General features: G+C 41.2%; 1 protein-coding gene across 1 annotated transcript in view; it reads left to right on the top strand.

Moving 5' to 3' along the window:
- Positions 1-17,459, top strand: part of cpne7 (copine VII) — a 195,920-nt gene that overhangs the window by 14,018 nt on the left and 164,443 nt on the right. Inside the window, 2 exon segments of the mRNA XM_034190465.1 lie at positions 10,863-11,045; positions 11,271-11,345. Of these exon segments, the coding sequence (XP_034046356.1) occupies positions 10,863-11,045; positions 11,271-11,345 (258 nt within the window).

Raw genomic sequence — 17,459 nt, 5'->3', positions numbered from 1 at the left:
ATAAAATTCTGCCAGCCACCTATTTAACGATGTCAGCCTGCTAAACACCTCATCAGTACCCCGGGAGGGGAGGGGACCAGAGACTATTAATCGATGCGACACATCTTTCTGGCAAGGTCACAAGTCCTCTCTTTGTCCATTTTTGGGACCTCTGAGTGCTTCATCCTGATATCATTGGTGCCGACGTGAATAACTATGTGACTATATCTCACTTCATGGGCCTTAGTCTGTCTTCCCTTCTGCAGCGTCAGTACCCTAAGATGGAATGCAATGTCGGGAGCTCTGGCCCCAGGAATACCTTTAATGTCAGCCGGCGTCTGTAACCTGACTTTGGGGGTGATTGAATCTCCTGTCACTAAAGTCCGGTGAGTCACTTGTGGGCTCAGAGAATTCACATCAGGCAATTCCAGCGAGTGTGATCAGGGTGCCACAACTGGGCACCAAGCACTACGGGGCTTCCCTCGCCTTTCCACCATCCAAAAGCCGTCCTCCACAGCCGGCGTTTCTAGGTGCAGCCAGGGTGTAGGGGGGGTCTGGTTTGGGAACCACAGAATCTCGTCTCTGCTGTTTGCGGACGATGTGGTTCTGTTGACTTCGTCAAATCAGGACCTTCAGCGTGCGCTGGGGCGGTTTGCAGCCGAGTGTGAAGCGTCCGGGATGAAAATCAGCACCTCCAAATCCGAGGCCATGGTTCTCGACCGGAAAAAGGTGCTTTGCCCTCTTCAGGTCGGTGGAGTGTCCTTGCCTCAAGTGGAGGAGTTTAAGTATCTCGGGGTCTTGTTCACGAGTGAGGGACGGATGCAGCGTGAGATCGATAGACGGATCGGTGCAGCATCTGCAGTGATGCGGTTGCTGTATCGGACCGTCATGGTGAAGAGAGAGCTGAGTAGGGGGGCAAAGCTCTCGATTTACCGATCGATCTAAATTCCGATCCTCACCTATGGTCATGAGATTTGGCTCATGACCGAAAGAACGAGTTCGCGAGTACAAGCGGCCCAGATGAGTTTCCTCTGCAGGGTGGCTGGGCGCTTCCTTAGAGATAGGGTGAGGAGTTCGGTCACTCGGGAGGAGCTCGGAGTTGAGCCGGTGCTCCTCCACGTCGAAAGGAGTCAGTTGAGGTGGCTCGGGCATCTTTTCCGGATACCCTCGGATGCCTTGCTGGAGAGGTGTTCTGGGCACGTGCCATTGGGAGGAGGCCCCGGGGAAGACCCAGGACATGCTGGAGGGACTACATCTCTCGGCTGGCTTGGGAATGCCTTGGGGTTCCCCCGGAGGAGCTGGGGGAGGTGTGTGTGTGGATCGGGAGGTCTGTGCGGCTTTGCTTGAGCTGCTGCCCCCGCGACCCGATTCCGGATAAAGCGGAAGAAAATGGATGGATGGATGGATGGATAGAATGAACCAATAAAGGAATAAATAAGGAAAAAACAATTTCCATTGTGTTGTCTTCGTCTTCCCTGCATTTTATGACTCTCACACGGAGCGAGTTGCTGTGCTTTGTTGCGGAAAGCTGACGAACGTCGCCAGCGACGCACGCACATGAAAAAAAAAAAAAAAAACTGGCTGCCGCTGCGGTTCCTTACGGAACCCGGGAGAGGTCACTTAAAGTGATTTTTTTTTCTGGCCATGATAATTGTGCACACGTTTTCCTTTAATTGAGCCCACGAATGAATAAAACGTGCTCTCAAATTAATAAAACGTGTGCACGTTTTTCTTTCGTTCAAAATGAACTCCATATTATGACCTAAATTGTCATCCTCACGACGGGGAGACCCTTCGCCCTCAGCATCCTTTTTAGTGGCATCATCTTCCAGATGATGCCATGCTGGGCAGCTGGAGTTCTCTGTATGTCCTTGTTCGCCCAAACCATTATATACCCTGACCAGATCCATTTCTAATGGGGAAATGTATTACACTGCCTGCTGGTTTGTTGACTAATAGTCAATATTTGTGTGTCAAGACAATATTGAATAATTGAGTGCACATTTTATAAATTGTGGCCACGTTTAAGTAGATTGTGCCCTTGTCTTACTCAAACGATGCTTAAAACGTGCGCACAACATAATAAAACGAGCGCACAATATAATAAAACGTGCACACAATATAACAAAATGAGCGCACAGTATAATAAAACGTGCACACATTATCTCCACATGCAAAACATTTTGCGATGACACTTCCAGGGCTCTGTAGTTCCTCGCTCTCTCTCTCCTCAAACTCTGTCATAATTGTGTTATAAACCCGTCACCATTTGTTTTATTGTACATCTGTGTAGTTAATAAATAAAATAACCTTCATGGACGATTCATTCGCGCGCGCATGTGAAAAAAAAAACTGGCCGCTGTTGCTGCTGCTGCTGCTCTCCCCTCAAACTCTCCCCAGACAGGAAGAATCTGACACATCAGAGGAGTAGTTTTAAAGTTGATATAACACTGACTTTTGGGTGTGCAAGTAACCTTTTTTTTGGTGCAAGTAATTTTTTTGTAACTAGCACCAGTGCAAGTAGGTTAAAAAATGTATTTTGACCCCTGCCTTATGAATTAGGTTTATCGATTTTGTTTTGTTTTTGGGTTTGTACATTCTGTGCCTAGTTGTGTTTTGAAATTTTGGTTCAGTGATTCATTTCTCCTTTGCATTTGTTATCATGGGTATATGTATATTCATATATACATATGTAGTTATTTTTATGGTTAAGGCCTTCCTTAACCTACCTACACCCTTTTGGGTACATGGGTACGTTGTTAAAGTGTTGCTGAGTCTGTGTGTACTGAGTAAATAAATTCTTTCTTTCTTTCTTTCTATCTATCTATCTATCTATCTATCTATCTATCTATCTATCTATCTATCTATCTATCTATCTATCTATCTATCTATCTATCTATCTATCTATCTATCTATCTATCTATCTATCTATCTATCTATCTATCTATCTATCTATCTATCTATCTATCTATCTATCTATCTATCTATCTATCTATCTATCTATCTATCTATCTATCTATCTATCTATCTATCTATCTATCTATCTATCTATCTATCTATCTATCTATCTATCTATCTATCTATCTATCTATCTATCTATCTATCTATCTATCTATCTATCTATCTATCTATCTATCTATCTATCTATCTATCTATCTATCTATCTATCTATCTATCTATCTATCTATCTATCTATCTATCTATCTATCTATCTATCTATCTATCTATCTATCTATCTATCTATCTATCTATCTATCTATCTATCTATCTATCTATCTATCTATCTATCTATCTATCTATCTATCTATCTATCTATCTATCTATCTATCTATCTATCTATCTATCTATCTATCTATCTATCTATCTATCTATCTATCTATCTATCTATCTATCTATCTATCTATCTATCTATCTATCTATCTATCTATCTATCTATCTATCTATCTATCTATCTATCTATCTATCTATCTATCTATCTATCTATCTATCTATCTATCTATCTATCTATCTATCTATCTATCTATCTATCTATCTATCTATCTATCTATCTATCTATCTATCTATCTATCTATCTATCTATCTATCTATCTATCTATCTATCTATCTATCTATCTATCTATCTATCTATCTATCTATCTATCTATCTATCTATCTATCTATCTATCTATCTATCTATCTATCTATCTATCTATCTATCTATCTATCTATCTATCTATCTATCTATCTATCTATCTATCTATCTATCTATCTATCTATCTATCTATCTATCTATCTATCTATCTATCTATCTATCTATCTATCTATCTATCTATCTATCTATCTATCTATCTATCTCTCTATCTATCTATCTATCTATCTATCTATCTATCTATCTATCTATCTATCTATCTATCTATCTATCTATCTATCTATCTATCTATCTATCTATCTATCTATCTATCTATCTATCTATCTATCTATCTATCTATCTATCTATCTATCTATCTATCTATCTATCTATCTATCTATCTATCTATCTATCTATCTATCTATCTATCTATCTATCTATCTATCTATCTATCTATCTATCTATCTATCTATCTATCTATCTATCTATCTATCTATCTATCTATCTATCTATCTATCTATCTATCTATCTATCTATCTATCTATCTATCTATCTATCTATCTATCTATCTATCTATCTATCTATCTATCTATCTATGTCTATCTATCTATCTATCTATCTATCTATTTCACTCTCACACCTTTCATGTCTCACTTACTTACGTCAACATGTCAGTAGCTCAGCCCACTTGTATTGTCTCTGCTTCACTCTCTTATGAGCTCAGTGTTTGGCCTCACTGACTTGCAAATACTATTTGTTGGGCTGTGTTTTCCTCTCAGTTTTTTCCATTACTGCATTTGTTTAGCTCCAAGGACAAACCCAGAAGTGGTACTGAGACGATGTACTGCAGTGTTTTCTCCTGCAGCACTTTTCTCTCCACGCTTGGTAACCTGTGGACTTTGTGCTCGTACGATAATGAATTAATTCAAACCTGATCTTTTTGTTGATCTGTGCTGTAAGCTACATGGCCGTGTTCTGATTGAAGTACACAGACAATGCGCTCCTTTGCAGAGGTGATTAGAGAAAGTCTTGATTTCCCATGTCATGGATCTCTCTGTAGATCTGCACCCCCACACAAACAGACATCACAGACTTCAGTGCGGCGTCTCCTCCATAGCACTGATTAGTCTTCATCAACAAACAGACTTATCAGATTCATCCTAAATCTGTCTAAACAGATGGCAAGAAGAGAAAAATAAAGCAAAAAGACAATAAAGAGACACAGGGATGGGTGAGGCAATGGGAACCAAATACTAGCTTGCAGTACTTAATATTCTTTTTCATGTGTGCCAGGGTCAATCAGAAACATAAGGGAACTCTTTGGCACTAATCGCTTGTGAAGGTTTGTTACATTCATAAAAACAAACTGACACCAAAGGTAACAAGAAAACTAGTCAGAGTTCTCCTCAAGAGCAGCGTCTCATTATTTTCAACCAGGCACTCTTTAGTGTATGCTTCAAGCAAATTCAGTTTTAGAAAAACAAGACATTTTCATTTGTTTCAATTTACAGCAGATAGGTAAAGTTCATACAACCTTGGACTTTTATTTATTTATTTATTTTACAATGCCATGCCACCACTAAAAGTGAAATAAAACTAAATAAAAGTAAAAAATGGATAATTATGGTCTTTATTCTTGCAGTAAAAATGAATGTCTGCAACATTATCTAAATTAAATCAAAATACAAGCAGAGCAGTGGATTGAATTAATATGCACACATCAAAATCATCATGTTTACATCCATTGTTCTTTAGACAAGTTGTTGAATATGTTTTGGAATTCACTGAAATTAGCTGTATCGAGAACGGGCTCTGAGCCTTTATTGTTTGTAATGATGATCTACATGTTGGTAGGCGAGATCAAACAGGATTCTTCATGATAGCGATGTTCACAGATGACATTGTGATCTGTAGTGAGAGCAGAGAACAGGCTGAGATGAGTCCGAAGAGGTAGAAATACTCTTGGGAGAGAAATCAAGTGGAAAGTAAGTAGGAGCATATATAGAGTACATACACATGAAGGAGAGGAAGCACCACTGTGGAATAGTGATGCTGCACGGAGTGGAGGGGGTGAAAGTAGATGAGTTTAAACACTTTGGGTCAGCTGTTCAAAGTAATAGAGTTATTGGTAGAGAGGTGGAGAAGAGAGTGCGAGAAAAGAGTGGGAGGAGTGATTTGTGATAGAAGGATATCAGCAAGAATGAAAGGGAAAGTTTCCAAGACAGTAGTGAGACCAGCTGTGTTGTACGGTTTAGAGGCAGTGATGCTGTCAAAAAGACAGGAGGCAGAGCTGGAGGGGGCAGAGGGGAAGATGTTGTGGTCTTCCTTAGGACCCCTTCGCACAGTACGAATGTGGTTGAATTGCGCATGAATTGCGCATAAAGCAGGTATTGTATGAAATATGTTTAAAATTGTAGCTGCCTCCAATGCCTCGTACACCGGATGCTACAACTATTTATGCACACCAGCAGCTGAAAGACAGAGTGTGCCCTGGGAGAGCCCATTTGATCCCTCTTGCGGCAGGTGTCGGCCAAATTTCAGGTGATACACACGAACATCTAACACCGCTTGCTGGACTCTTAGAAAATGTGTGGCCATTCTCACTATCATCACGAAAACAGTCAGCAGACGATCACTTTCGAGCTGGATGTGAAATTTGTCTAAGTGCCCCCACGACTGTGGAGTTGCACAAAGCAACACACATGTGGTGCATGTGTCTCGCACATGTGTGCGTGTGTCACCCCCCCCCCCCCAACACATATGGTGCCGGGGGGGCACACTTGCATGAAATGCTCATATGTTGTACAGATCTGATTACATGGGGGCCAGACAGCCAGGTCTGACGGCACACAGCACTGGGAGGGGCCTGTCAGCTGATCACAGCACACTAACAGCTGGATGACAGCTCAGTGTACACATTACAAACACAGAAGCCACCACCAGGCAGTGGTAGGCACAGCTAACCAAAAGGTTAGCTTCGATAACCATTAATCAGATAACTGGAAAGTTATCTTTTATAACGATAAACCGATAAACTGCTAAAAAAAAATGCATCTTTATTACAGATAACCGATAACTTTTAGTATTGTTTCAGACGTGGCAACATCAGATTACACTGTTGGCTTCTGATAAACCAGTTTTACTTTAAGAGCTGCAGGGGCTGCTGGGTAAATTCAAGGATCATAAACACACAAGAACGCATGAAAAATGAATTAATAAAAAAACAAAAACCCCAAACACTGTCATCATCTTTCAAAAGCAGTAAAACACAGTATTAGAAGTCACAGTTTATCTCGGTATTAGATACACCGTCATTTACAAGCTAAAACCTGACGCTTTTTTCTCATGCTTTGAACCCTGTGGCTTAAACAACCGAAATACATCCACTAATGCATTGACTGGCAGAGTAAAAGACACGTAATGAATATAAATTCTTACCTGTTAGTTTCAGTGGGACTCATCTGAAAAAAATAATCGTCCTGAGATGATCCAAAATGGTCTAAGAGAAACATCCCAGTCTATAACACAGCTGCGCCATGAGAGCTCCTCTCTCCCACTGAGTCTTGGCAGTACCGTCAGCCACAAAGAAATAAAATAAAATAACGTTAAAATTAGTCAGTTTTGTTTTTGTGTTAAGCGGAGGATAACACTTCTTCTTCTTCTTCTTCTTCTTCTTCTTTCGGATCCAGTGGTGGATGACACCATCTTAAAGTGCATTTACTGCCACCTATGGGGCTGGTGAGTGATCGCTGAGATTTTACAAAACCTGACCTCCTGGCAGCCATAGTCATTTGCAGGGTTGGGTAGGATTACTTTGAAATGTAATCCAAAAGTAATCAGATTACAAGTAATCCAAATGTATGTACATGCATACATGTAATCCACATGTATTCTTTCAAAGTAATCCTACCCAACCTTGGTCATTTGTTTAGATGCGATGAAGTAATCCAGTGTCCTTTAGATATTGAAATAATTCTTTTGGCATGATGTGTGATAGGTTTTGCAGCAGATTTCCAAGGGACAAGGGATGGTAACACTGTAACGTCCAAAGTGAACCTGAACTACACTACCCACAATGCTCCCTGCGGTGACCGGCCAATCACGTTTTGCGCTTATTGATGATGTCATCAGCAAGCGACAGCCAGTCTGCCATAAATGAACACACAACAAATGGACTAAAATGTTTGATTTTATGGTTTATAAACGTTTTTGACCGTTAAACTTTGCTCAATTTACCAGCAAAAAAAAATGTTATCGGACTGAAAGTTATCGGAACTAAATTTATCAGAAGATAATTGATCCAATGATGGTTTTAAAACTTATCTGGAAAGCTAATCCGCTACAAAAACATTAGCTTTGATAATTATCTGCTATCTGCTTAGCTGAACTGTGCCCACCATTGCCGTCAGGACAGGTATATAAATAATTATAACAATACCTACATACACAATTACATAACACATAATGAAAATGAATGACCACATAACACAGAGACAGGTTGGTCTGGGCGCTGAATGGATGGACAAGAGGGGCATGTGAACACAGTCGCAGCTGTAAAGATCTCTGCTCCTGGATGTCCTGGCTGGAGGACACGTACCGTGTTTTGATGGACACACGCATGTGTGTGCTTGCTGTCCTCACATGGAAATACTTAAAAACATATGTCACTTGCTGGAGAGCGTGCACAGTGCACACATTGACAGGAGGTCCCAGCTGAAACAGGCCATCAGTTCATGTGGACACACAGCAGGCAATCTGAATGTCACGTCTGTCTGACAGGACACACGTGTCCTGTGAGCAGCATGCTGCAGGACCATATGACAAGCCAACAGTGCGACAAATACACCACTTTCAGTCACGTATTAGCAGAAATACACTGTAACAAATGCTGTTTGGTCAGTTATCATGGCGCTTTTTTGTCTTTTTTTAAATATGGTTATCTGCTTGTTGATTTTAGCCATTTCACGTTCCTGTGATAAGACAGTGATTGTAGCGCAGTGGTAAAGTTTCTGTCTGGTAATCAGAGCTTGCAGGTTTGAATCCTGTGAGTGACATTTATTTTTTATTTAACCAGGGTAATTTAACTGCGGGGTTCTGTATTGCGATCCCTTTTATTTATTATTTATATCAACCCAGTGATATTCACTAATTATACAGCTGGTTTGTATTTTATTTTTCTCCACATCAGCGGCACAATGAGGTGCACCACGTCCCAGCTGCTCACACTGCATTCCTGCTTGTACGACACCGTCACGTGCATGATACTGTCACAGCGGGAGGTGTTATCCTGTCCTTGTTCTCACTCAATAATGACATGACATCAAATGACATGTCAAAACAAGAAATTATCACATCTGCAAAATCATCATGAAAGAAAGTGTGAATGTGATCTGCTGAAAATGGAGATTCACACAACTTGGTCCATTACATTTATGTTGACCACTTAAAGCTTTTCTTTGAATTTACTGATGGAGCAGCTCCAGATGTTTATTCTGTATTATATCCGTGTGACAAGGCAGGCTCCTGTCCCAAAATCCATTATGGCCTTTATTCTAAATTAGAGCTTCATGCATTTAGTTATTTTTGGTGTTAGTAAATGAAATAGCAACCAAAGTACTGCATATTAAGCTCAGTGATGAGCTCAATTTGTGACAAATTGGATAGCATATAAGCACTGGTCAAGATGAGTGAGAACTAAATCCTAGATCATGAGCAGATGGGGCCTCAGAGAGCTCAGCTTTTCCTAATCAGGCATTGAAAGACAAATACATACTCTGTGTGCTGAGATTAAATGTCAAAGCACTCCAGTTGTCTCTCAAATTGTTCTCTTCACGGAACGTGATTGTGTTTGCCCTATATTCTGTGGAGGTGATGGTCTAGTGGTTAAGGTGTTGGGCTTGAGTCCAGAAGATCATGGGTTCAAATCCCCACCTGACTGGAAAATCACTAAGGGCCCTTGGGCAAGGCCTTTGCTCCCGGTGTGTAGTGAGTGCCGTGTGTGGCAGCACCCTGACATCGGGGTGAATGTGAGGCATAATTGTAAAGCGCTTTGAGCATCTGATGCAGATGGAAAAGTGCTATATAAATGCAGTCCATTTACCATTTATCATGTGAAATTAGTCAGGAAATCAGCTATATAGCATCCAGAGCCCATTTCCACAAAGCAACCCAAAAGCCCTCTCAAAGAGCTCCTAACTTGGCCTAAAATTTCCTGGCAAGGAATCTTAGCCAAAGAGCGATCCAGCGGGGTTCTGAGAGAAAGTCTGAGCAAGGAGGAAACAGAAACTCCCATCTTTGTGAGGAGGTGGGGTTTGACCCAGTTGCTAGGTATGAGGTATGAGGCAGTCCTCTAAGAACTGTGATTGGATGAAAAGGGGGGGAGAAATAAAAACAAATACGGTCCACGCCATGAATGGACAGTGAAATCAACTGATCATATTACGTGAACTGCATTAAGATGTGTAATCATGAGGATAACTTTGTTATGATGATGAAACTCAGTGAAATTAAATGAATTGTTAAACAAGTTGAAGGTAATATATGGCATTGACATTGCGAATATCTATATATTAAAAGTGTGTTTGGGTTTATTAATTGTAAATACAATAAAAATACATGTATGACACAAGAAAGTGAAAACACATATTTCCATTGTGGTCAATTTAAGAATCAAATGACAAAGTAGAAGTAATAATAAAATAAAATGACAATATTAATAATACTGATAATAATACTAATACAAATAAAAATAATGATAATATTAACAGTGTTTATATGATAACAAGAACCTAAACAATTTATAAATACATTGAGACAGTAAATTAACATAAAATAATTATGTAGATCAAGCACGTAGCATGTTACTGGCTCACTGTTGTCCTACATATGGAGAATATCTCTGCTTCCTCTCTGTCTTTTCCACCGTCTCCTCTGCTTAACAGGCTTCTTAAAAGTCCTCCTCCCTTCTCTTACATTTGGCACCTTAGGAGCTCTCTTAAGGCCTAAGGTGCTTTGCGGACAACTTTCATCTTACCAAGGGAAAATTCTGAGAAATCTCTAAGAATTCGAGGAATTCTAAAATTTTTCTTAGAATAATGTCACATGAGCTATTTTTAGGCTTAGGCTGCTTCGTGGATATGGGTCCAGTCTTTAAAAAGACAAGCCTTTTGTCAAACAATGACTTCATTTGTTATCATCACTATATTTTAATATTAGAAAGAGGAACTCTATTAAAGAACAGTGTGAGTATGTTAAAAATCTGGATGTTCTCTCTCAGCTGGACAGGACAGAGGTCATCAAGAGCAACTTGCACCCAGTCTTTGGGAAGGTCTTCTTGTTAGACTACTACTTTGAGGAGGTTCAGAAGCTGCGATTTGAAGTCTATGACATCCATGGCACCCACAATATTGAGACCCGTGATGATGATTTCCTTGGTGGGATGGAGTGCACACTTGGCCAAGTAAGCGTGCATGAACATTTTCTAGTCTTGCTTGGCAATTTGTACGTTTTCTAAGTAATGTCATGAACTGAACATTGAAATCCTAAAAATGAAATACGTTAGGAAAACATTTAATGCTGTTGCCTACATAGTATCTTTTAGTTGTACTGTATATGGTGTTGGAGATACCTACACACTGCTCTTTACAGCTGAGGGCACAGGCTCACAACTGTATATATTTTCCAGATTGTGGCCCAAAAGAAGATCGTGAAGCCTTTGTTTTTGAAGTATGGAAAATATGCAGGCAAATCCACCATCACGGTAGGTCTGTTTAATTGTAATTATGGACATTTGGTTTGAAGAATAACTCCTGATTTGCTGCACGCCCACAGAGAGTTGAATTAAGAAGGTATCCACTAATGACAGCTGAGCAAATAGCTGTTTTACAAAATCTAAAAAAAAAATAATTGAATGCTGTGTTGTTCAACATTAATGTGGATTTTTTTTGGGTGTTAAATCATAAATTAAGATGTAATTGTTCAATTAATGTTATAACTTGATAATGGAGGTCTGTATTCTACAGGGTAATGATCTGTCACAGAGAGCCACATTCACTGTGATGTATGATGATTGCTCTGTGAGGAGACAGAGGCTCTTCATCACCTGAACATGTTTGACTTTGCTAATCAAGTTTGGGTTGAGCAAGCAGAGATGGAAAACGTGTAGTGCTGTAGGTCATCATACAGGACCAAGATTAAGGACCATTACCTAAGCAATCAACACTACAGGAGGCCACCTAATAATCAAATGGTCATGTCAAGTCTGGCAGTATGTGCTGGTGTTGTGAATTGCTACATCCACTATATTATGGATTCACCCTGGGTCCTGGATGGCAACCACCAGGCAGGCAAAAGTTCCCTCCCCACCTCTCAAAGCGAACCATCTATCAGCTGTAAGCAGGTAAAGCATGGCCATCCCCTTGGCCTTCTCCAGCTGCTTTGGTCCTCAACACTCAGGCACCTGCAGGCTGCATCATGCCCAGAGAAACACAGCACATGGCCAAACAGTCGTACCTGGTGTTCCCTCACAATGCATGTGATACTCCTTATCTTAGTCTCCCAAAGTAACTGTTTGTTTGACACAAAGTAATTCCAGTGAAATCCAAGGATCTTCTGAAGAGATCGGGTACCAAAGACATCTAGTCCCCGCCTTAGGTTACTGGTTAGCGTCCAAGTCTAGCACCCTTACAGTAACCCAGGAAGCCCCAAGACCTGAAAGACTCAGACCTTCAGTCTCCTCCGTAAGCTCTTCCTTGGTGTTTCTTGATCTCGAGAGATATGAATGTCACTGCTGAGATAAGTGACTGTCTCTACGGGTGCAGCATTTTCACCACGTACAGATGCACTTCTGATTGCTGAGTCCAGAAAGTCATTAAAAGCCTGCATCTTAGTCTTGATCCAGGACAATGGGAAACCCAGACACTCTGATTCCTCACTCAGCTTCTCAAGTGCTGCAATCAGGGTATCCACTGATTCCACAAAGATAACAGCATCATCAACACAGTCAAGGTCAGTGAACCTCTCCTCATCAACAAAAGCACCCCAGCCACTTGATTCCACTACTTTACACTACAACCAGTCCACAGAAGCATTGAACAGTGGAGGAGCCAGAACACATCCCTGAATGACACCAGTTTTCTCTTGGAAAAATTCAAAGATTGTGGTCGGGTCTACAGCCATGAGACTTGGTTGGGGTTAGCCTGAAGAAACAACATGGTGTCACCTCCATGTGGGCTCACCACTCACAAGGAGAGAATAAAGGTTCTGTTGTACTGTTCTATGAGCAGTGTACAGGAGTAAAGGTCCACACAAATGGACACCCTGTTGTTTAAAGTGTGTTTATCCATAACTATTACCAAACACAAGTACTTTAAGTAGGGGCAGCTGAAATGTACAGAGCCCTGGATGAAGTAATGAATGACTTCACTGGATGTGTTGGCAGAATTGTTTAAGTAATTGTTTTGTGTGCATGAATTAATCAACAGGTGGGAACAACATAGTCAAAACATGGGAACAAATTCTGATCTCAGATTGAGAAATCTCATGATATCTCATGCGCACAAGCTGCACATCTTGTGCACAATGTAGTCAAACATGGCCTTGATTTATCGATATGTATTTTTTCTTTCTAAAGCCACCAAAGCTCTGTACTTTGCTAATGATCACTTTAAGGCCTCATCAAGTGTGACTCCTCTACAGCCATTTTTGTCCCATTTTTCATGAGCTTCTGTACCACGTATCAAGTGCAGGAGTGGAAATGCAAGCAATTATTCAAATTAGTGTAAGGATACTCTTCAGATCTTAAAAACAGTTACATAAAAATGTTTCCCATTGCCTTCTTTTTGGCATTATACCGTGAGATGCTATATAATAAATTTAACCCCCCAAAACATTTAATTTAGCAGTCCAATTTTACTTAAAAGTCATTTACGAGGTCTATTAGAAAAGTATCCAACCTTATTATTTTTTTCAAAAACCACATGGATTTGAATCACGTGTGATTGCGTCAGACAAGCTTGAACCCTTGTGCGCATGTATGAGTTTTTCCACGCCTGTCGGTTGCGTCATTCGCCTGTGAGTAGGCTTTGAGTGAGGAGTGGTCCAGCCGCCTCGTCGGATTTTCATTGTCAAGAAATGGCGGAATGATTTGGGCTTTTTTTCCATCAGAATTTTTTCAGAAACTGTTAGAGACTGGCAGCTGGAAACCATTAGAAAAATTTATCTGGATTTCGGTGAAAATGTTACGGGCTTGGTAGAGAATAAGGAGTGTTACTGTCGCTTTAAGGATGGCCCCCAGTGGCTGCGGGGCGCACCGCACTCCGAAGCCGCCATCGACAGTCTGAACGACCATTTCATTTCTAAACGGATGGCTGTCTGGATCCGTGACCATCGTGTGCCATTTCTCTGGTTATCACAAGAGCTGGACATCAACCATTTTTCGGCAGATTTCACTTTTAACAAGAGATTTTGTCATGGAAAGCCGAGCGGAGGCTTCGCGCGTCACGATGGATTCGCTACTGGAGCGAGACAAAACCACCTCTGTTTTGGTGGATGTGCCTGGACATGTCCCGTGAGGCTTCATCACGGCATTGCTGTGCGCCATGCGGCACCGCTGCGATGTGCGGAATTCTTCCGCATGTCTGTCTCAATGTGCCGAAAAAGTGCTGATGTCCACGTCTTTTCACAATTCCTGTGCTAGTCAGACGACGTCCCGGATAAAACAGAGCGTCCAGTTTGGAAATGAATGGCACATTCCACTGTTACAGGAGTTTTTGTCATGGAAAGAGGAGCGGAGGCTTCGCGTGTCGCGGCGGTGCCGCATGGCGCACAGCAACGCCGTGATGAAGCCTCACGGGACATGTTCTGGCATGTCCAGGCACATCCACAATTTCTCGGATAATCACTCGATGGAAAAACCACCGACAGCTGTCTGAACGCCATCTCAAAGCCGTCCTGTGAGACCAAAACGGAGGTGGTTTTGTCTCGCACCAGTAGCGAATCCATTGTGACGCGCGAAGCCTCCGCTCGGCTTTCCATGACAAAATCTCTTGTTAAAAGTGAAATCTGCAGGAAAATGGTTGATGTCCAGCTCTTGTGATAACCAGAGAAATGGCACATGATGGTCACGGATCCAGACAGCCATCCGTTTAGAAATGAAATGGTCGTTCAGCCTGTCGATGGCGGCTTCGGAGCGCGGCGCGCCCCACAGCCGCTGGGGGCCATCCTTAAAGCGACAGTAACACTCCTTATTCTCTACCAAGCCCGTAACATTTTCACCGAAAGCCAGATAAATTTTTCTAATGGTTTCCAGCTGCCAGTCTCTAACAGTTTCTGAAAAATTCTGATGGAAAAAAAGCCCAAATCATTCCGCCATTTCCTGACAATGAAAATCCGACGAGGGGGCTGGACCACTCCTCACTCAAAGCCTGCTCACAGGCGAATGACGCAACCGACAGGCGTGGAAAAACTCACGCATCAATCAATCAATCAACTTTTTTCTTATATAGCGCCAAATCACAACAAACAGTTGCCCCAAGGCGCTCCATATTGCAAGGCAAGGCCATACAATAATTATGAAAAACCCCAACGGTCAAAACGACCCCCTATGAGCAAGCACTTGGCCACAGTGGGAAGGAAAAACTCCCTTTTAACAGGAAGAAACCTCCAGCAGAACCAGGCTCAGGGAGGGGCAGTCTTCTGCTGAGACTGGTTGGGGCTGAGGGAAAGAACCAGGAAAAAGACATGCCGAGAAGGGGGGCAGAGATCGATCACTAATGATTAAATGCAGAGTGATGCATACGGAGCAAAAAGAGAAAGAAACAGTGCATCATGGGAACCCCCCCACAGTCTACGTCTAAAGCAACATAACCAAGGGATGGTCCAGGGTCACCCGATCCAGCCCTAACTATAAGCCTTAGCGAAAAGGAAAGTTTTAAGCCTAATCTTAAAAGTAGAGAGGGTATCTGTCTCCCTGATCTGAATTGGGAGCTGGTTCCACAGGAGAGGAGCCTGAAAGCTGAAGGCTCTGCCTCCCATTCTACTCTTACAAACCCTAGGAACTACAAGTAAGCCCGCAGTCTGAGAGCGAAGCGCTCTAATGGGGTAATATGGTACTACGAGGTCCCTAAGATAAGATGGGACCTGATTATTCAAAACCTTATAAGTAAGAAGAAGAATTTTAAATTCTATTCTAGAATTAACAGGAAGCCAATGAAGAGAGGCCAACACGGGTGAGATATGCTCTCTCCTGCTAGTCCCCGTCAGTACTCTAGCTGCAGCATTCTGAACCAACTGAAGGCTTTTTAGGGAACTTTTAGGACAACCTGATAATAATGAATTACAATAGTCCAGCCTAGAGGAAATAAATGCATGAATTAGTTTTTCAGCATCACTCTGAGACAAGACCTTTCTGATTTTAGAGATATTGCGTAAATGCAAAAAGGCAGTCCTACATATTTGTTTAATATGCGCTTTGAATGACATATCCTGATCAAAAATAACTCCAAGATTTCTCACAGTATTACTAGAGATCAGGGAAATGCCATCCAGGGTAACGATCTGGTTAGACACCATGCTTCTAAGATTTGTGGGGCCAAGTACAATAACTTCAGTTTTATCTGAGTTTAAAAGCAGGAAATTAGAGGTCATCCATGTCTTTATGTCTGTAAGACAATCCTGCAGTTTAGCTAATTGGTGTGTATCCTCTGGCTTCATGGATAGATAAAGCTGGGTATCATCTGCGTAACAATGAAAATTTAAGCAATACCGTCTAATAATACTGCCCAAGGGAAGCATGTATAAAGTGAATAAAATTGGTCCTAGCACAGAACCTTGTGGAACTCCATAATTAACTTTAGTCTGTGAAGAAGATTCCCCATTTACATGAACAAACTGTAATCTATTAGACAAATATGATTCAAACCACCGCAGGGCAGTGCCTTTAATACCTATGACATGGTCTAATCTCTGTAATAAAATTTTATGGTCAACAGTATCAAAAGCAGCACTGAGGTCCAACAGAACAAGCACAGAGATAAGTCCACTGTCCGAAGCCATAAGAAGATCATTTGTAACCTTCACTAATGCTGTTTCTGTACTATGATGAATTCTAAAACCTGACTGAAACTCTTCAAATAGACCATTCCTCTGCAGGTGATCAGTTAGCTGTTTTACAACTACCCTCTCAAGAATCTTTGAGAGAAAAGGAAGGTTGGAGATTGGCCTATAATTAGCTAAGATAGCTGGGTCAAGTGATGGCTTTTTAAGTAATGGTTTAATTACTGCCACCTTAAAGGCCTGTGGTACATAACCAACTAACAAAGATAGATTTATCATATTTAAGATTGAAGCATTAAATAATGGTAGGACTTCCTTGAGCAGCCTGGCAGGAATGGGGTCTAATAAGCATGTTGATGGTTTGGATGAAGTAACTAATGAAAATAACTCAGACAGAACAATCGGAGAGAAAGAGTCTAACCAAATACCGGCATCACTGAAAGCAGCCAAAGATAACGATACATCTTTGGGATGGTTATGAGTAATTTTTTCTCTAATAGTCAAAATTTTGTTAGCAAAGAAAGTCATGAAGTCATTACTAGTTAAAGTTAATGGAATACTCAGCTCAATAGAGCTCTGACTCTTTGTCAGCCTGGCTACAGTGCTGAAAAGAAACCTGGGGTTGTTCTTATTTTCTTCAATTAGTGATGAGTAGAAAGATGTCCTAGCTTCACGGAGGGCTTTCTTATAGAGCAACAAACTCTTTTTCCAGGCTAAGTGAAGATCTTCTAAATTAGTGAGACACCATTTCCTCTCCAACTTACGGGTTATCTGCTTTAAGCTACGAGTTTGTGAGTTATACCACGGAGTCAGACACTTC

Source organism: Thalassophryne amazonica, chromosome 2 (assembly GCF_902500255.1).
Source record: "Thalassophryne amazonica chromosome 2, fThaAma1.1, whole genome shotgun sequence".
Classification (NCBI taxonomy): domain Eukaryota; kingdom Metazoa; phylum Chordata; class Actinopteri; order Batrachoidiformes; family Batrachoididae; genus Thalassophryne; species Thalassophryne amazonica.
The sequence above is the reverse complement of the archived record's forward strand: the minus strand, read 5'-3'. Positions and strand labels throughout refer to the sequence as shown.